Source organism: Lissotriton helveticus, chromosome 8, assembly GCF_964261635.1.
Source record: "Lissotriton helveticus chromosome 8, aLisHel1.1, whole genome shotgun sequence".
In the NCBI taxonomy this organism is placed as follows: Eukaryota; Metazoa; Chordata; class Amphibia; order Caudata; family Salamandridae; genus Lissotriton; species Lissotriton helveticus.
In genome coordinates, this window is record NC_136069.1 from 1,349,675,229 (window position 1) to 1,349,692,300 (window position 17,072).

At 47.4% G+C, this 17,072-nt stretch overlaps 1 protein-coding gene across 1 annotated transcript in view; it reads right to left on the reverse strand.

Moving 5' to 3' along the window:
* Positions 1-17,072, reverse strand: part of LOC144771975 (suppressor of tumorigenicity 14 protein homolog) — a 385,346-nt gene that overhangs the window by 97,655 nt on the left and 270,619 nt on the right. Inside the window, 1 exon segment of the mRNA XM_078656195.1 lies at positions 10,946-11,079. Coding sequence (XP_078512321.1) covers positions 10,946-11,079 — 134 coding nt within the window.

A 17,072-nucleotide genomic window follows, 5' to 3' on the forward strand; every position in this document is an offset into this window, starting at 1 on the left:
TTACAACGAATTCTTAAAAAATACCTTTACAACGCATTCCACTACAACGCATACTACATTTACAACGCATACCATTACAACGCATTACATTACATTGCATATAAGGTAAGTGTTGGATAGTGTAGGGGTTAAAATTACTATTCTAACTCCAGGGGGTGCAACAGTAGGGAAAGTTTTGGATAGTGTAGGGGTTAAAATTACTATTCTAACTCCAGGGGGTGCAACAGTAGGGTAAGTGTTGGATGGTAAGTTTTGCGTTGTAATGGTATGCGTTGTAATGACTGCGTTGTAATGGTATGCGTTGTAGTGGTGTGCGTTGTAGTGTCATGCGTTGTAATGACTGCGTTGTAAATGTATGCGTTGTAATGGATGTTGCGTTGTAAAAGTTTCGTTGTAATGGTAGTGCGTTGTAAAAGTTGCGTTGTAAACGTTGTATACCTATTCTGTTGCATTTAGCTTTCTTTTCTTAATACAAATTGCATCCTTTGGCCCATTTTGGATGAAAGGGTGCTTTTTGTGCTAAGGAAATAGCCCTAAATGCTGGGTAACTGTCCTATCGTATTTCTGCGTAGCCTCGTTTAACTTTTCTGTAATTTTCCATAATAATGCGACAGCCTATTCAAAATTTTGATGCAATCTCTGAACTGAAAATGGCACTCTTTAACAATTTCACATGGCATACTGAACACTGGAGATTGTGGCACGTTAGCAGTGTTTGGAGACAGGAACAGTCAATCTCTAAATAAAAAGCAGGAAAAACAAAGCCATGCTTAACTTCAAGATTAGAACCCTACTTCGTTAAATCACTAGGGTTAAATAACGTCAAATAGGGGTTCACAAGCAGAAGGCTGCACAGTGTACTAACATGTATCTTCTCAATCTCAAAACTCCCAAACCTACTACTCATTGCAGGGAGAGAGTTTTTTTTAATGTTGTATTTATTGAGTTTTCTGATAAACATTACAAGTCAAAAAGAGAGAATTTAACATACAACCAAAAGATGTACTCCCCAAAAATATTCCCCAAGCCAGTGCATTTGGGCAAGTGTACATTGAGCCAGGCCAGCCCTATCCCCAGTGTGTGTTCATCCTGGTAAAGTAATACTCACTCAACCTGAATTGGCTTCTAACGATTCTTGCCTGTATGTTCCGTCAAGCACCAGGAAGAGAGGGGATGGTGGAGCAATCAGAAATTGGAGTGATCCATATTTACGCGTAGCCTGTATTTGAGTCTTTTTCACTCTGTGCACGCAAATATTCCTTCAGAGAGGCCCAAATATCTTTAGGACTGCTCTTAGGGGGAAGCAAGAGATAATTTGTGTTCCTCGCAATATGTTAGGTTTTAAATCCATGTTTTCACTTCGGGTCTATACACCTTTCCCCAATGACACGCCACCCGCCTTTTCGCCATCAGTAAGGCACTAGATACAATCCCTTCCAGGGGGCGAGTCACACCCCTGCCTCTTTTACGCCCTGTCCGTTCCCATCCTGCGTCCTTTTGCATAGAAAAGGCTGCAGTATTATTAAACAGGATTTATACATTTCACAACTTTTTGTTGGTCATTCATAAACATCATGTTACTTTCACAGTGCGCATTGTCCTCAACCATTTGTTGTTGATCATTTTTGACAGCATTGTCCTTTAAGCAAGGTCTCTGTGCTTATGGTTCCAGGCTTCCCTTGCTACAGAAATGTGAGCATCCGTTAGGACCTGCCCGGGCTACAAGTGCTGTTCTGCTTCCAGGCTTCCCTTGCTACATAAATGTGAGCATCCGTTAGGACCTGCCCGGGCTACAAGTGCTGTTCTGCTTGCTCTGGACCCATGCTGGCCACTCACCTGCTCCTCATTGTCCCTGCCGTGTGGCATCCTAAGGACCCTGTGCGAGCATCTCATCTACTCTGTCTGTGTGCTTTCATTCACCCACTCAGTGCCCCTTCCTTATGGTGTGGGTGGATGGGATTCAGGTTCTTCTTGGGGGGTTCATGTGCCCATTCAGGGTTTTCCACCTCTTTTTGAACCCCCAGGCCTTCCCTGATTGGGTGGCTAGCGGCTGGCAAGTGGGCGAGCAATCTGGTGTGCCCCATTTTTGCAGGCTTTGGCGTGGGGGGGTTTCTGCACCCGGGAGGCATTTGCCACGGGCCCCTACGGGGTCCAGCTTCTCCGTCCTGGTCTGTGTTTCAACCCCTCCAGGGGGCGAGTCACCCCCTCCCTCTTTTATGACCTGTCATTTCCCGCCCTGCATCCTTTTCCCTAATGGTCACTCTGCTGACGACATGATACGGTGCATAAAAAAGGCTGCAGTTTTATTAAACATGATTTATACATTTCACAACTTTTTGTTGGTCATTCATAAACATCATGTTAATTTCACAGTGTGCATTGTCCTCAACCATTTGTTGTTGCTCACTTTTAACAGCATTATCCTTATTCGGGGTGCCCCGTATCACCATATATTGTGCTCTATAATGCAGTATACGAGCCAATACCAGCAGCCAAATGCATAAACTCCGAACAATTCGCATTGGTACAATTCCATAGTATATAAAGTGGGATGTCATCATATACAGACAGTGGAAAAAGGACTATAAACCTTAACCACCCTCCCTTTGGCTGGAAGAAGTTTTATTATATAAAAGAAGATCTCTGGCCTTTGCCAGCAGACCCCATACCTTAAAGCCTAGATGACAGGTTTACATCATGGGAACAGCGTAGCTCTTCTCCATGGAAAGGTCTCTCTCCAAGTGTGTGTGAACAACACGCATCCCCTTAATATCAAAGCACGAAGATCTCCAGCAGTGCAGCTGTGTTTAGCATATTTTTCTAGGTGCTAGGGACTGACCAGACCATAATAACAAGGGGCATTGTTTATTGACCTTGCACATCATGTTCAGACTAAACTCCAGGAATTAGCAGAGAACGCAAAAAGCAGACAGTTCCCATGTGAAAGGCATAAACAGAGTCTTGCAAAATAAAGTCATGTAGTAACGTGCACCAAAGCAGAATCATGGCAGCAAAGCTGTTATTAACTTAGCAATGTCAACAATGACCCTAATGGCCATATAACAGTCTCTGCACTTACGGATCCAGGGTTCCCCTGCTACCGAATTTGTGCGCATCCATTAGGATCTGACTGGGCAGCAAGTGCTGTTCCGCTTGCTCTGGTCCTTGCTGGCCACTCACCTGCTCCTCAGTGCCCCTGCCGTGAGGCAACCCAAGGACACTGTGTGGACAGATCATCTACCTAACGTAACTGTTTTCTTTAGGGTATTTCATTTGGGTTTCTACCGCTATGCTGCCTATGGTTCCCCTATCGGAGGCAGCTCCCCCTTTATCTCTTTGACCTGTTCACAAGAAACCAAGCTGTTCTAGGACGCCCAACACATTAAGAATGAACCTGTCCATCCCCACCCCAGTCAGGTGTACCCCGTCTTCCAGATGGTCCCCTGGGAACCCCAGGTTAATGAACCCATGTCTCACCAAGCCCCACATGTTGGCCCTGCATATTTTGCCATTGCGATGTTTAATTCGTGTCTGGATTTTTTTACTGCTCCTTGGTCTCTGGCCCCCCTCCATGCCCTGCGCACTATTATTTCTGACCGGATCACCTCTGCCGGCAGGATTAATCTGGCCAGTGCTGCAAGATTGGCCATCATCTTTTCCAGGACACATCTATTTCCTAATGTGGCCAAATCGTTCTCACCGACGTGGACCACTACCACATCCGGCCTGTGGCCCCGGTGCAGCGCCCTTTGTATCGAGGGGAGAAGCTGGTCGAATTTCATCCCAGACTGGCCTAGTCAGGTCACCTCCGTGTTGGGGAGCCAGATCCCCTTGAATTTGTGACGTGCCAGCGCCCACTGCTGTGCCCGGGTTATGTAGGAGTGTCCCACGATCCATACAAGTTTGCGACCCTCTGGCGGACCTGGATGGGGGGGAGGAAAGCCAAGCTTAGTAAGATGCAGGGCATATGTACAGTTTGAAAGCGCTCAATGCCCAGCGCCCCACGGCGCTGATTCGCTCCGCTCCAAACCCTAGCTCCGCAGCCGTGGTTGCTGCTGAGGCCCGCTTTCGCTTGGGCACTTCTCATTCCTGCTAAGAATAGGAAGCGGCTGAGGCAGGACCCCTTCCCATGTGTAAGCAGGAGGGCCTATGCAGGCCCATCCTTCGACTGGTAGTCTTGTACCAGGCAGACTGGGCTGCAGACTTTGGCCCTGATGCATTCGAACTTGGTGTATCTCCCTTTTCCTGCTTGGTCCGTTTTTGATCAGTAAAAGTGGATTACCATGTGCCCCTACCCCATCCTAACATCTGCTCAGTGTAAGCATGCAGTCGCTGGGGACCGCCTGGCCGGGGTACTATTTCACTAATCCTGTATGCCCTGAAGAATCCGAGCGCAAATGCTGCCTTGAATCCTCCAGAGTACGGACTGTCTGCTTTCGTATGGCAAAATTGACAGGCCTCCTGCTGTACTTTGATCTGGGTTGTAGTCTACCCCACCCTTTTATAGCCAGTCTGCAGTAAAAGGAACCCGTGGGACCCTTTCCTGTTGCTAGCTTGCTGTAGTAAGCCACTCCGTTCAGGTGGGCCTGAGCCCAAGGTTTGGTATTCCCTTCCTGAAAAGCACACTCTATAAACGTGGACACCTAGTTGGGCCCTACCATCTGTATCCCTTTGCTGCCCATTATGGTGGGAAAGGTTGCCCAGCACTGACAATAAAGGCTCTCGGTCTTAGGTGCCAACGCGTTGTCCAACAATGTTCTCATCCAGAGTCCCCCAATTCCCACAGTTCCTCTGGTACTGGTGTCATGACTAGGTCTGTCCCTGGTTCCAGATCCCTGAACCTGTCCCAATGGAAACAAGAGATGGAATCAGCCACTGTGTTGTCCCGCCCTGCAATGTGCCTTGCCCTCACCGCTATGTTTGCTGTCAGCTGGCACTCTGCTAGTCTGCGCAATAATCTGACTACGGCTGGGCACTTCGCTGTACCTAGGTGGATTGCTTGAACCACTGCGTGGTTATCTGACCATAGGATTATTTGTCTGTTGGCCAGCTTTGACCCCCATATGTAAATGCCACTTGTTGGAAATGGACCTTTTTGCAGGGTTATCCCCAAACCTTTTGCTTCTTCCTCCTTTATTTTTCCTGACCTATGGTTGTTGGCAATAGAACTCTGGGCACTTTACCACTGCTGATCAGTGCTAAAGTGCATATGCTCTCTGTATAAATTGTTCTTGTAATTGGTTACCCATGATTGGCATATTTGTATTACCAAGAAGTCCCTGGTAAAGTGCACTGAGTGTGCCAGGGCTGGTGATTCAAATGCTACTAGTGGGCCTGCAGCATTGATTGTGCCACCCATACGAGTAGCCCTAAAATGTTGTCTCAGGCCTGCCACCACAGTGCCTGTGTGCAGTTGCTAACTGCCATGCTGCACTGGCCAGTGTCCACACTGCCCAGGCCTAACCCTTCCCTTTCTGTACACATTGGACACCCGTATAGAAGGCCCTAGGTACCCCCCTGGGCAGGGCGCAGTGTATATGAAAGGTAGAGCATGTACTGGTGTGTGTGACATGCTCTGGTAGTGAATTACAGCCATTTATGTTTTTCACTATTGAGAGGGCTATCTTGCCCATAGGCTATAATGGGGAATGCTGAGTATAATGTTTACCTGCATATCTTCCCATAGGAGCAAGATAGAAAATTAAAGTTTGGTATCCCTGAACTCAGAATTTTATAACACATCTTTTAGGAAGGATGCTTTTTTAAATCTTGTGTTTGAGAACAGCACTTTTAGAAAGTGGATATTCTCTTGTCTAACCTTTCTGTGTGCCTTGGCCTGTTTGTGAATTGACTGTCCGGTTTGTGAGTGACAGGGGCTGGGGAGCCCCCAGGAGGGTGGATGAGTCAGCCCTAGGCTGAATGACTGCATCTGCATCTTGAGTGGTGGGAGGGGATTAGCACCTGGCCCTGAATTGGGCTGGGTCTGCCTTCCACAATGCTGGCTTCACCTCCTGCTGGGCGGCTGACAACCCTGCCCCTCTCTCTGAAAGGAGAGAAGAAGACAGAAAAACAAAGTGCTCAGGAACTGACCTGAACTGGTTCTGACCAATCCAAGGCCTCTCTCCCCCAAGAGAACAAAGGAAAGACTGATTTAAGAAGGGCTACCCAGACTACAGAAAATTAGATCGTCCTGGAATCAAGAAGGAACCTCTGTCAAGGAGAAAGCTGGAAGACTGAAGAGAAAGGACTGTCCTGCTGTGTGTTTGTGGGCTGACCTGCAGTTGCTTTGCTGCCAAGGAGAGGTGAAGGACTTTGCTGTTGCTGTGTCCCCTTGCTTGAAGAGATCTCCAAGGGCCTGAGGAGAGCTGGCCTCCTGTTAAGAAGTCCCGGGAACAAAAGGACTTCACCCCCAGCTTCCCCCTGAACTCTGCTGAGTGTGTTCTGCCTTTCCTAGAGTGCTTGATCCAATTGTGGGGCCTCTGAAAGTTGTGCCTGTTGTTTGGGGAGCTGGACAAGGAGAAACTACGACAATCTGCAATTTTCACGCATCCCTCGCTTGCGGAGCGCATCCCCGACAGTGTGAGGAAATTTCCGCCGCCGCGAAGATCTAGATCGTCGCAAGAACCGATGCTTTATTCACTTGCGGAACGCATCACCCCGGTGCGGGAAGATTCCTGTCGCTGCGAACATCTGTCGTCGCTGGGTAAGATCGCAGCACCGCTTGCTTGCGGACCACATCACGTCGCTGCAAACATCGTTGCAGGGCCATCGCATCGAGGGGCTGCGAGAGGAGAAGATCGACGCTGCGTCTCTCAAAGTCACGATGCGACGATCTTCGGGACGGTGACGATCTCAGGTGCGGCGGCGATGTTCGCGCACTGTCAGGATTGCCCTTTTTGCAGGGTTATCCCCAAACTTTTTGCTTCTTCCTCCTTTATTTTTCCTGACCTGTGGTTGTTGGCAATAGGACTCTGGGCACGTTACCACTGCTGATCAGTGCTAAAGTGCATAAGCTCTCTGTATAAATTGTTCTTGTAATTGGTTACCCATGAATGGCATATTTGTATTACTAAGAAGTCCCTAGTAAAGTGCACTGAGTGTGCCAGGGCTGCTGATTCAAATGCTACTAGTGGGCCTGCAGCACTGATTGTGCCACCCACATGAGTAGCCCTAAGATGGTGTCTCAGGCCTGCCACCACAGTGCCTGTGTGCAGTTGCTAACTGCCATGCTGCCATGGCCAGTGTCCACACTGGCCAGGCCTAACCCTTCCCTTTCTGTAGACATTGGACACCCCTATAGAAGGCCCTAGGGATCCCCTTGGGCAGGGTGTACTGTATATGAAAGGTAGAGCATGTACTGGTGTGTGTGACATGCTCTGGTAGTGAATTACAGCCATTTTCGTTTTTCACTATTGAGAGGGCTATCTTGCCCATAGGCTATAATGGGGAATGCTGAGTATAATGCCCCGGTGCGGGAATATTCCTGTCACTGCGAACATCGTCGCAGAGCCTGTCGTCGCTGGATGAGATCGGCACACCGCTTGCTTGCGGACCGCATCACGTCGCTGCGAACATCGTCGCAGAGCCATCGCATCGAGGGACCGCGAGAGGAGGTGATCGACGCTGCGCTGCACATCGCCGCCGCACCTGAGATCGTCGCTGTCCCGAAGATCGTCGCATCGTGCCTTTGCGAGACACTTCCTTTCGAATCTGCGCACCGGAATCCATAAAAGGTATTGCATCCCTCCCCATACAGACCGGATTCGTCGCAACACGCCCGCTGCGTCCAGCGGGGCTATCGCATCGCCTCCCCAGGGTCTCAGGAGTGACGCATCGCTTGTTTTTCAATGCTGCAGCTTCCATTTGGAACTTTTGTTGCATCTAAAGGTACTTTTGGCTAATTGTGACGCAACTGTGGATTATTTTAACACAAACCCTAGAACTCTTTTAAAATCATATTCTTGACCTGTGTATGTAGGATTTTTGTGGTTTTGGTCTTGTGTAGTTTAGATAAAGATACTTTATTTTTCTAAACTGGTGTGGAGTCCATTTGTGGTGTTTTCACTGTGTTACTGTGAGTGTTGGTACAAATACTTTACACATTGCCTTTGATAAGCCTGTCTGCTCGTGCCAAGCTACCAAGGGGGTGAGCAGGGGTTATCTAAAGAGCGAATCCCCCTTACCCTGACTAGAAGCAAGGGTCCCTATTTGGACATTGGTGCCTACCTCTGCCAACTAGAGACCCCAGATCTAACTCCCCTACAATGGGGAATAGTTCCAAAAGGGCAATGTTGCTGGTGGTCCCATTTTTGTACCACCCGGCTGGCCATGCTGTTGCTGCCCAAGCTGGTCTCAGGATAGCCCCAAACCTGTAGCCCCCTGCAGCGTCCGTGTAGAGTTCTAATTAGTCAGCCCGTGCCCATGGTTCCCACCATATGAGGGTGCCATTAAAAGTGACCAGGGAATGTTCCCATTGCCCCAAATCATCCTTGATGCCCTGGGTCAGGCGGACCCTGTGGTGCTTCTGTGATAAACCTTGGGCAACCAGGCCAAGCTCCTGGCAAATGGGAGCCCTGCTGGTACTTCTCTGGTAGCGAAGATCAGTTTGCCAAGCAGTTGCTGTATCTCGCCTAGTGTCGCCTTTCTCTGTTGCCTTAGCTGCTGTATGATTTGTTGCAACTCTGTGACCTTCTCTTGAGGTAACCTGCATGTCTCAGCCACTGAATCTAGTTCTAGCTCAAGGAAGGACAAACTGGTTGTGGGGCCCTCTGTTTTTTCCCATACTAGGGGAACTCCTAACTCCTCCACCATGCTCACAAATGTGAGGAGGAGGTCCCTACATTCACTTGTTCAAGCCTTCCCAATGAATAGAAAACCATCTAAATAGCGGACCGGCCCATTGTAAGGGATGAGAAAACCCATTGTGAACCCTTCCACCAATTGTAGTTTGTCTCTGGTTCTTCATGGGGGTTCATGTGCCCATTCAGGGTTTAACACCCCTTTTTGAACCCCCGGCTTCTACGGGGTCCGGCTTCGCCTTCCCAGCCAATGTTTTATACCATCGGACTTCACATGCAACCTCAAGTGTAAAGCCAGTCAATGCTAACTTTAGCGATGGTGACAATGGTTTCCCCACAATTTCTGATGGAGTTTAATAAAAATGTACCCAATATTCCGCTAACAGTGGCCTGCACCAGGCACAGTGAATAAAGTCAGCCTCAGTGGCTTATACTCAGGCCTCATGCACAAGGTTGGAGTGCAGTGCAGTACACTGATGCAAGAATTTAAAATAAATATGCTGCAGCCGGCGATTAGGAACTCATATTCCTGTATGTGTTGAGCAAAACAATCATTCTTTAGGGGAGAGTGGGTTTCCCAAGTCTCCCTCTCATGCAGCTTTTGCCCGGTAGTAATACGGGTGCTGTCATCTGTCTTGTCATTTATAAACGAGTAACCAAATGTCGATAAGACATAGCTGTTAGCAGGACAGCCAGTGTCTGGCACTCATGATGCGCCTTTGAGAAGGTGGGACAGTGTTCATTGCATTGTGCGTGGATCTGCCTTCAGAGAAAGAAGTCTAGAGCCATGGACCCCTCTCTGTCCGTCACAGTCTATGCCGGCAAAAAGACCTTCCAGTAATAAATCACACATTGATTTCACCTCTCAAGTAGCCACCCAAGCCAAGGTACGGGACCCAAATGTACTTAGAAGGAAGGGGTACTGTCAGTAACGGTCAGTAATGGGAGTGCTGCCGGGCGGTGACGTGGGATGAGGGAGGGGCAGGGTGGGGGGTAGTAAACTACGGAATACGGCCAAATACAGGTTAGTAAACATATAAATAAATAAAAAGATTTTGTTGCACGCACTGCATCGAATTTGGCGATGCAGTGCGTGCAACAAAATTAAGTTTATTTATTTATATGTTTACTTACCTGTATTTGGCCGTATTCCGTAGTTTACTACCCCCCACCCTGCCCCTCCCCCACCCCACTTCACCGCCCGGCAGCACTACCACCACCGACCGCTACTGGGTACTGTGTGAGCGCTTGATGTCTTCAATAGAATTCTTCTTCCCCATAGCTTTTAAGTAGTCCCACCCATGCCATCTGTGTGGCATTCACAGTGTGAATTGCCGCACGCCTTCACTGTGGTGCCCTGATGAGTGTGGGGTTAAATCATGCTCGATTGCAGTGTGTGTTATTAAAGGCGGAAGGTGCAGACAGTAGTAGGCCTACTGTGCCTGTGCACATAGGTAGTATAACTGAAAATCGGGTGCAGCCAGGCCTTCCGGTTCATAGGGCAGCCTGAGAGTATGCAAATTGACCTAAGGCTGCTTATTGTCACATTTTGAGTGTAGTAAAAAAAACTCCTTACTGAGTGGGTTTGATATTTTACTAAAGAAATAGAGGAGTTTCAGCAGTGGCAGCATGAGAGTTCACAATACTGTGCAAAACTGGGCTGATATCGGGTTGTGTTGGATATGACTCGGAGGAGGTAGTTGAGCAGCTGAACGCTTACTGCCAAGCATATTCCCAAAATCTTGACAAAACTTTTCCACCATTACATAACAAAATAATTCTACAAAGAGCTGCAGTTCAACTAGTTGTTACTAGGTGTCCCTCACGAGGCAAGCATGGTTCCGCTTGTTGGGAAATGACACGTTTGGCTCAGCCCGCATTGTAAAGGCAGTTTCCCCAGAGCTGCAGGTGAGTAATGACCTGTGAAGCATTTAGATATTTCTAGCCTGGTGCTTTGTAAGTCCTTTCTTACAAAAAGAACTACAAAATCCCAAAATACAGTGCTCTTAGTGCAATACTCGGGAAAAGCTAAATCAGTCACAAATGGCAGAGGGCTAATTATTCCAAATTGAAAAAGCTTTTAGGTTTCTTCATGCAGAAAGGTAACAAATATTTTATTTAAAATGTAAACTTTTGAAAGCACTTACGGTCTAAGTGACTGAACGCTCTGAATTCAATGTAAAATCCTTTGTGTGTTACAACTTCATCAGAGTGAAAATTGATAGAAACCGAATATCCATATTCCCTAGGCTTGCTTGATTCTGCAACTGGCCTGCAGTGCCTGGAAAAAATAGCATTGCGCCATTACAGCAAATCATTGTCATACTGGAATGCAAATTTACCAACAGGTAGGTTAGGTTAAGTTGGTTCAGGTTGTAAAACATGCCAATCCTCATCCTGTACATAACAGCCAAGCGTCCCAGAGACAAGCAGACATTACTTCAATTCAATTCACATTTATTTCAAGTGGGGGAGTCCCATTTGAAAATAGTGAACAGTTCACAATTAAATTGTTTGGATGCAGGCCTGTTTGCACCCCGGGACTGGCGTGACAGAAAAAAGCAGGCTTGCCAGATTTAGTCAGACCAGCTCTCATACTGTACATAGCGATTGAGCCTGGCCCCTGGAAAGTGGGGCTTGGGGGTGGTGTTCACCCCCCCCCCCAATAAATATTTGAAAAAATTACAAATATGACGCATTTTACACATTTTTCTTTATTGAACCTTGTCCGATAATTTAATGGATGGATTGAAACAGGACTGTATGGTTCATAGAATAAACAGCAGGATGATGAGGAGTGGAGGAATATAATCCAGGAATGGATGACTCTGTTTGAAAACCTTTAGCTGCATGGAGCACATGGCCTCAGCACTGACCAACAGAAGTGTGCTCTGATGTTCATGTTAACTTTTGCAATAAAACATCCCCCTCCCCAAACACTACCACCCACAATCCTATGAAACATGCATAGCCTGGATTTATTTATCACTGAGTGCTGATTTAGTGCCTCCAAAAATGAATACCGTCAAAACAGAAAGAGGTAGCAATGCAGTGGCCATATTGCACAGTGTGAAACCAGGACATCTTGCATTAATCCTGGCTTCCAACTGACCACATTGTGTGATCCTAGGCAATTATTTTTTCACAGCGCCTTCTCTTCCTTCATCATTGCATGAGATCACCCTGAAATACATCAGTTCAGGGTGTGCGCTACAAAAAAGTAAAAGACTATAACGTTATGTAATCTATGGGAACACCCTCGGCCATGTACAGGGACAAAAGACAGCTGACTTTCCCGTTGGTTCATTTAAAGAATCATGGACAGGTCAGTGGTGGATGGGCATGAATATTTCTTTGTTTAAGTTCATGATTAGAATCACTTCTAACAATTGTCATTCAATGCAATTGTATAATTTATCATAATACACTGAAACGTGTTGCAACTGTCACGAAATAAAGAAAAACACTGTTTTGAACAGAAGAGTCTTTAATATGTATGTACTCGACTCTCTTTGTCAAGTAAAAGCAGACCTGTTATCCACTTTGTTAGAAATGGGGGATATCTAGTTGGCAGTGGCTCGCTCCTGTTCAAGTAGGGAACCTTCCTTCTAGTCAGGATAAGGGAGTTACACATCCAGATAACCTATGATCACCCCCTTGGGGGGAACATCCTTTTCAACGCGGATGTTACCCCGCAGTGCTATTACGACGCGTCCTTTACAACGCAAGTCGTAACCACGACTTGCGCTGGAGGGCGCTACAGGATAAAGAATAGTATATTTACTATTCCAACACCTTCCCTACTATCCACGGGGACTGGTGTTAGAATAGTAAATTATACTATTCACTATCCGTGCCCAACAACGCAAGTCGTGGTTACGACTTGCGTTGTAAAGGACGCGTCGTAAAAGCACGCGTTGAAACGGTACGCGTTGTACCGTCATACATCCCCCCCTTGGTAGCTTGGCACAAGCAGTCAGACTTATCTCAGAGGCAATGTGTAAAGTAGATGTACATAACACAAAGTAGCACAGTGAAAACACTACAAATAGACACCACACCAGTTTGGAAAAATAAAGTATCTTTATCTGAACAAACAAGGCCAAAATGTCAAAAATCCAAAATACATAACTCAAGATATCACTTTAAAAAGGTTTACTGTAAAAGTATAGCTATTAGAAGACAATAGCTCCAATTGGGGCTATATAAAGTTTGTGACAGGTAAATATCCAAGGTATGGCATGACCGCGAAGACGGCGGGCCTGCCATGGAGACACACTAACCCCCAATATAGTACCTTGGAAAATGATGAAGCCAAAAGCTGTTGCACAGCATCATGGAGGTGAAGCGTCGATGGGCTGAGGTGGTGTCGGTTCCTTACAGCCACGGTGGAGGCGAGGCATGGAGTCCTTAAAGGGGAGGCGAGGGGTCGAGTCCTGGCTGTGCAGGGGAGGTGAGGTGGTGTCAGCAGCGAGACATCCGTTCCGTACGATGGTGCGGTGTCGATGAGTTTGGGAAGTGACCCACATCGGCTACAACTCTGCAATGGTGCGAGGGAGGCGCTGGCATCCACAGGCATTGGGGGATGATTCATGCACAAGCATTGCCCTCGGTCCGGGTGTCGGTAGCAGCCTCGGTGATGAAGTCAGAGTTGATACGGGCCAGCAGGTGTCGGGGCTGAGTTGTCGCAGCGGACAGTGCGGCGCTCAAACAGCGAGTGGTGACCAATGCGTCGGTGCAGACAGCGACACCCGTGAGGGCATTGGCAATCAATGTTTGGAGGTTTGCAGCCCAGCAAACACCTCTAGTGGCCTAGAACTGGAGATTGCGCCATTTGGCAGGCTAGAACTCCCAGCAGTGGAGTTCAGGGATGCTACAAGTGAAGTATTTTATGGCCGCTCTCACACTTCCAACAGGAGACAAGCGCACACAAGCCATTGGAGAACCTTGGAAAGCAGCAGTCAAAAAGCAAAGTTTAGTTATTTCACTGCCCACAGACAGAAAGAGCAACTACAGGCCAACTCAGCAACGCAACACACAGCCTCCTGATAGCTCTTCAGCTCTTCTTCTTGGCAGAGACCTAAGTCTAGAAGTTTTCTAAAGTATGGGGTTTTAGGTCCAATGCTTATACCCATTTTGGCCTTTGAAGTCTTTGTGGTTTACAAGTTCTTGTACTGCCTGGTCTTGGCTCCAGACACACTCCAGAGGGGTGGAGACTGCATTGTGAGAGGCCAGGCACAGTCCTATTCATGTGCGGGTGACAGCTCCTCCCACCGCTCTAGCTCAGGAAGGCCCATGAGCCTTGTGATGGGCCATCAGCATATGCAAGGCTCACTTCAACTCCCTTTGTGAGTCTGTGTGACTGTCTAGAGTGAATGCACAAACAGGCCCCTGTCAGTCTAAATCAGACGTTGATCCCATAGGCAAGAAGTGGCACAAGGATGATTTAACAAACACATTCTCACTTTCTAAAAGTGACATTTTCAAACACACAATTTAAAACCCACCTTTACTAAACGATGTGTTATTAAATTCAGAGCTCAAAGACCCCTAACTCCAAATCTCTAGCTGCTCCTAATTGTAAGTTACACTTGTAAAATGTTACAAGGCAGCTCCAATGATAGCCTACGGGAGAGCTAGTCTTTGAAATAGTGAAAAATGAAATTGCCAGTATTTCACCATCAGAACATGTAAAACACCAGCACATGTCCTACCTCTCACATACACTGCACCCTTTCCATGTGGGTACATTGGGCCTATCTTATGGATGCATTTTATGCAGTAAAAGGGAAGGTCAAGGGCTGGCAAGTGGGTGCCCTTGCCAGATTAACATGGCAGTTTTAAAACTGCACTCACAGACATTGCAATGGCAGGCCTTAGACATGTTTAAAGGGCTACTCATGTGGGTGCCCCAACAGGGTTGCAGGCCCAGTAGTAACATTTAATTTACAGGCCCTGGGCACACATAGTGCAGATTGCAGATTATTTTGAATCGAAAATATCAAACCTTACCAAGGATTTTTCTGAACCATTGGCTGCTAAGGCAGTAGAGGACCTAGAAACTCCCTCTGGAGTAGCACAACTCTGTGATTTTTCACCTATTAGTTCAGAAGACTCACGCCAACTGATTTTGTCGACTAAATCTGGTTCTCCCTTTGATCCCTGCCCCCCCATGCTGGTACATGCCCTGGTAGATACAGTCAACCCTACCATAAATAGCATTATAAATTCATCCCTGTCTTCTGCCATGATTCCATCGGAATGGAAACTGGCGGCAGTAAAGCCACTGCAAAAAAAACCTCTGCCAGATCCCACAACACTCTCCAACCTCCGCCCAATCTCCTTGCTGCCGCTGCTTTTTAAAATGACTGAATCAGTGGTGAACAAACAGCTGACTAAATTCCTGGAGGACGAGGATATCCTGCACCCTAATCAATCTGGGTTTCGGGCCTCACACTCCACTGAGTCTGCCCTCCTGTACACCGTGGAGACATTGAAGACCGCCATGGATCAAGGGAAGAAGGCCGTCCTTGTCTTGCTTGATCTATCGGCGGCCTTCGATACGGTGTCCCACTCAATACTGATCAGTCGTCTGGTAGCAGCAGGGATAGCGGGCACTGTGTTGGATTGGTTGAAAAACTTCCTTGACCACCGTAGACAGGTCACGGTGCTGGGAGAACACTGCTCCGAGGAAAAAATTATACTAACAGGGGTACCTCAAGGCTCCACTTTGAGCCCGGTACTGTTCAACCTATATATGACCCCCTTGATTGAGCTGATTTCGTCTTTTAACATCAGTACTATTTCCTACGCTGACGATACTCAGCTCATTCTGGTATTAGACAGGGAAAATGGAAAGGCAGAGGAAAATCTAAAAGACTGCCTCACCGCTACCTTTATTTGGATGCGTGAGAACCATCTTAAATGTAACACCGGGAAGACCGAAATTATTCCTTTCGGACCCCAAAATCCCTTTTCCCCTAGTCTTTGGTGGCCATTGGATGTGGAGTCCCCTCCAGATACCATTGCCACGGCCCGGAATCTAGGGATCAGGGTTGACAGTGCCCTATCCTTTAAACAGCAGGCAGGGGCAGTGGCTGGGTCGTGCTTCAACACCATCAGAGGACTTAGAAAGTTTTTTGACTTTCTGCCTCTGACGGCCAGGAAGACGGTGACAGTGGCACTTGTAACATCTCGTTTGGACTACTGTAACAGCCTATATGCAGGACTAAATCGATCTGTCCTGCATAGGCTGCAGGTTGTCCAAAATGCCGCTGCCCGTCTGGTCCTGAAATGGCCGAGGAGGTCATCTGCCTCGGCCGCTCTCAAGGCCCTACACTGGCTACCCATCCACAAACGCATACTGTTTAAAATCCTTGTGATTACCTTCAGAGCTTATCACCAACAAGGACCCAAATACTTTCTCCCTTGGTTTAAACGGTATGCACCTACACGCTCTCTTAGATCAGCCAATATGAATCTATTACAGATCCCCAAATTCAGACTTTCAACAAGAGGAGGCAAATCCCTCGCAACATTGGGTGCGAAAGCCTGGAATAAACTCCCACCCAATTTGCGCCTAATCCCCATTGAGAAAAACTTCCGCAAGGCTCTGAAAACTTGGATTTTCAACTTCTCAGATATGGTCTGTATGACATTGGTTTAGTTAGAGCGTGTTTAGCATGGACAAGACGGATGCTGCGAGCTGACATTTCCGGCCTCCCATTTAGGCTACGGGCTTTTAAGCGCCAAGATACTCCTTGGAGTGACAGCCGCGCTATATAAGTGCATAAAACATAAAACATAAACTTTACTAGGGACTTACCAGTAAATCAAATATGCCAATCACAGATAACCAATCAGAATCACAATTTACACAGGGAGCACTTGCACTTTAGCACTGATAGCAGTGGCAAAATACCCAGAGTATCTAAACCAGCAAAAACAAATTCCAGCACACAGTCATAAATACAGGCGGTAGAGGCAAAAAAACAGGGGAACAACACCAAGGATGCCATGTCTAACAATTCCACAGGAGATAGGAACCACATAAATGCAAAAACAAATGGTTCTCAAGCAAGCGTGGCCTGACTGGCTCGCTTTAAAGCTATTTTTTTGCTTTGTTTGCAAAGAAATGCCTCTGGCCCGGTCCCCAGCAAGGAAACCTTCCCCCAATAGCAATAACGCTGGGTCCCTCCCTGCCAGCTCACCAGGAAAACGTCTGGAGCCTGGTGCAGTAAGTCCAGACCTGTTGCACATAGCTAGCCACAGGAA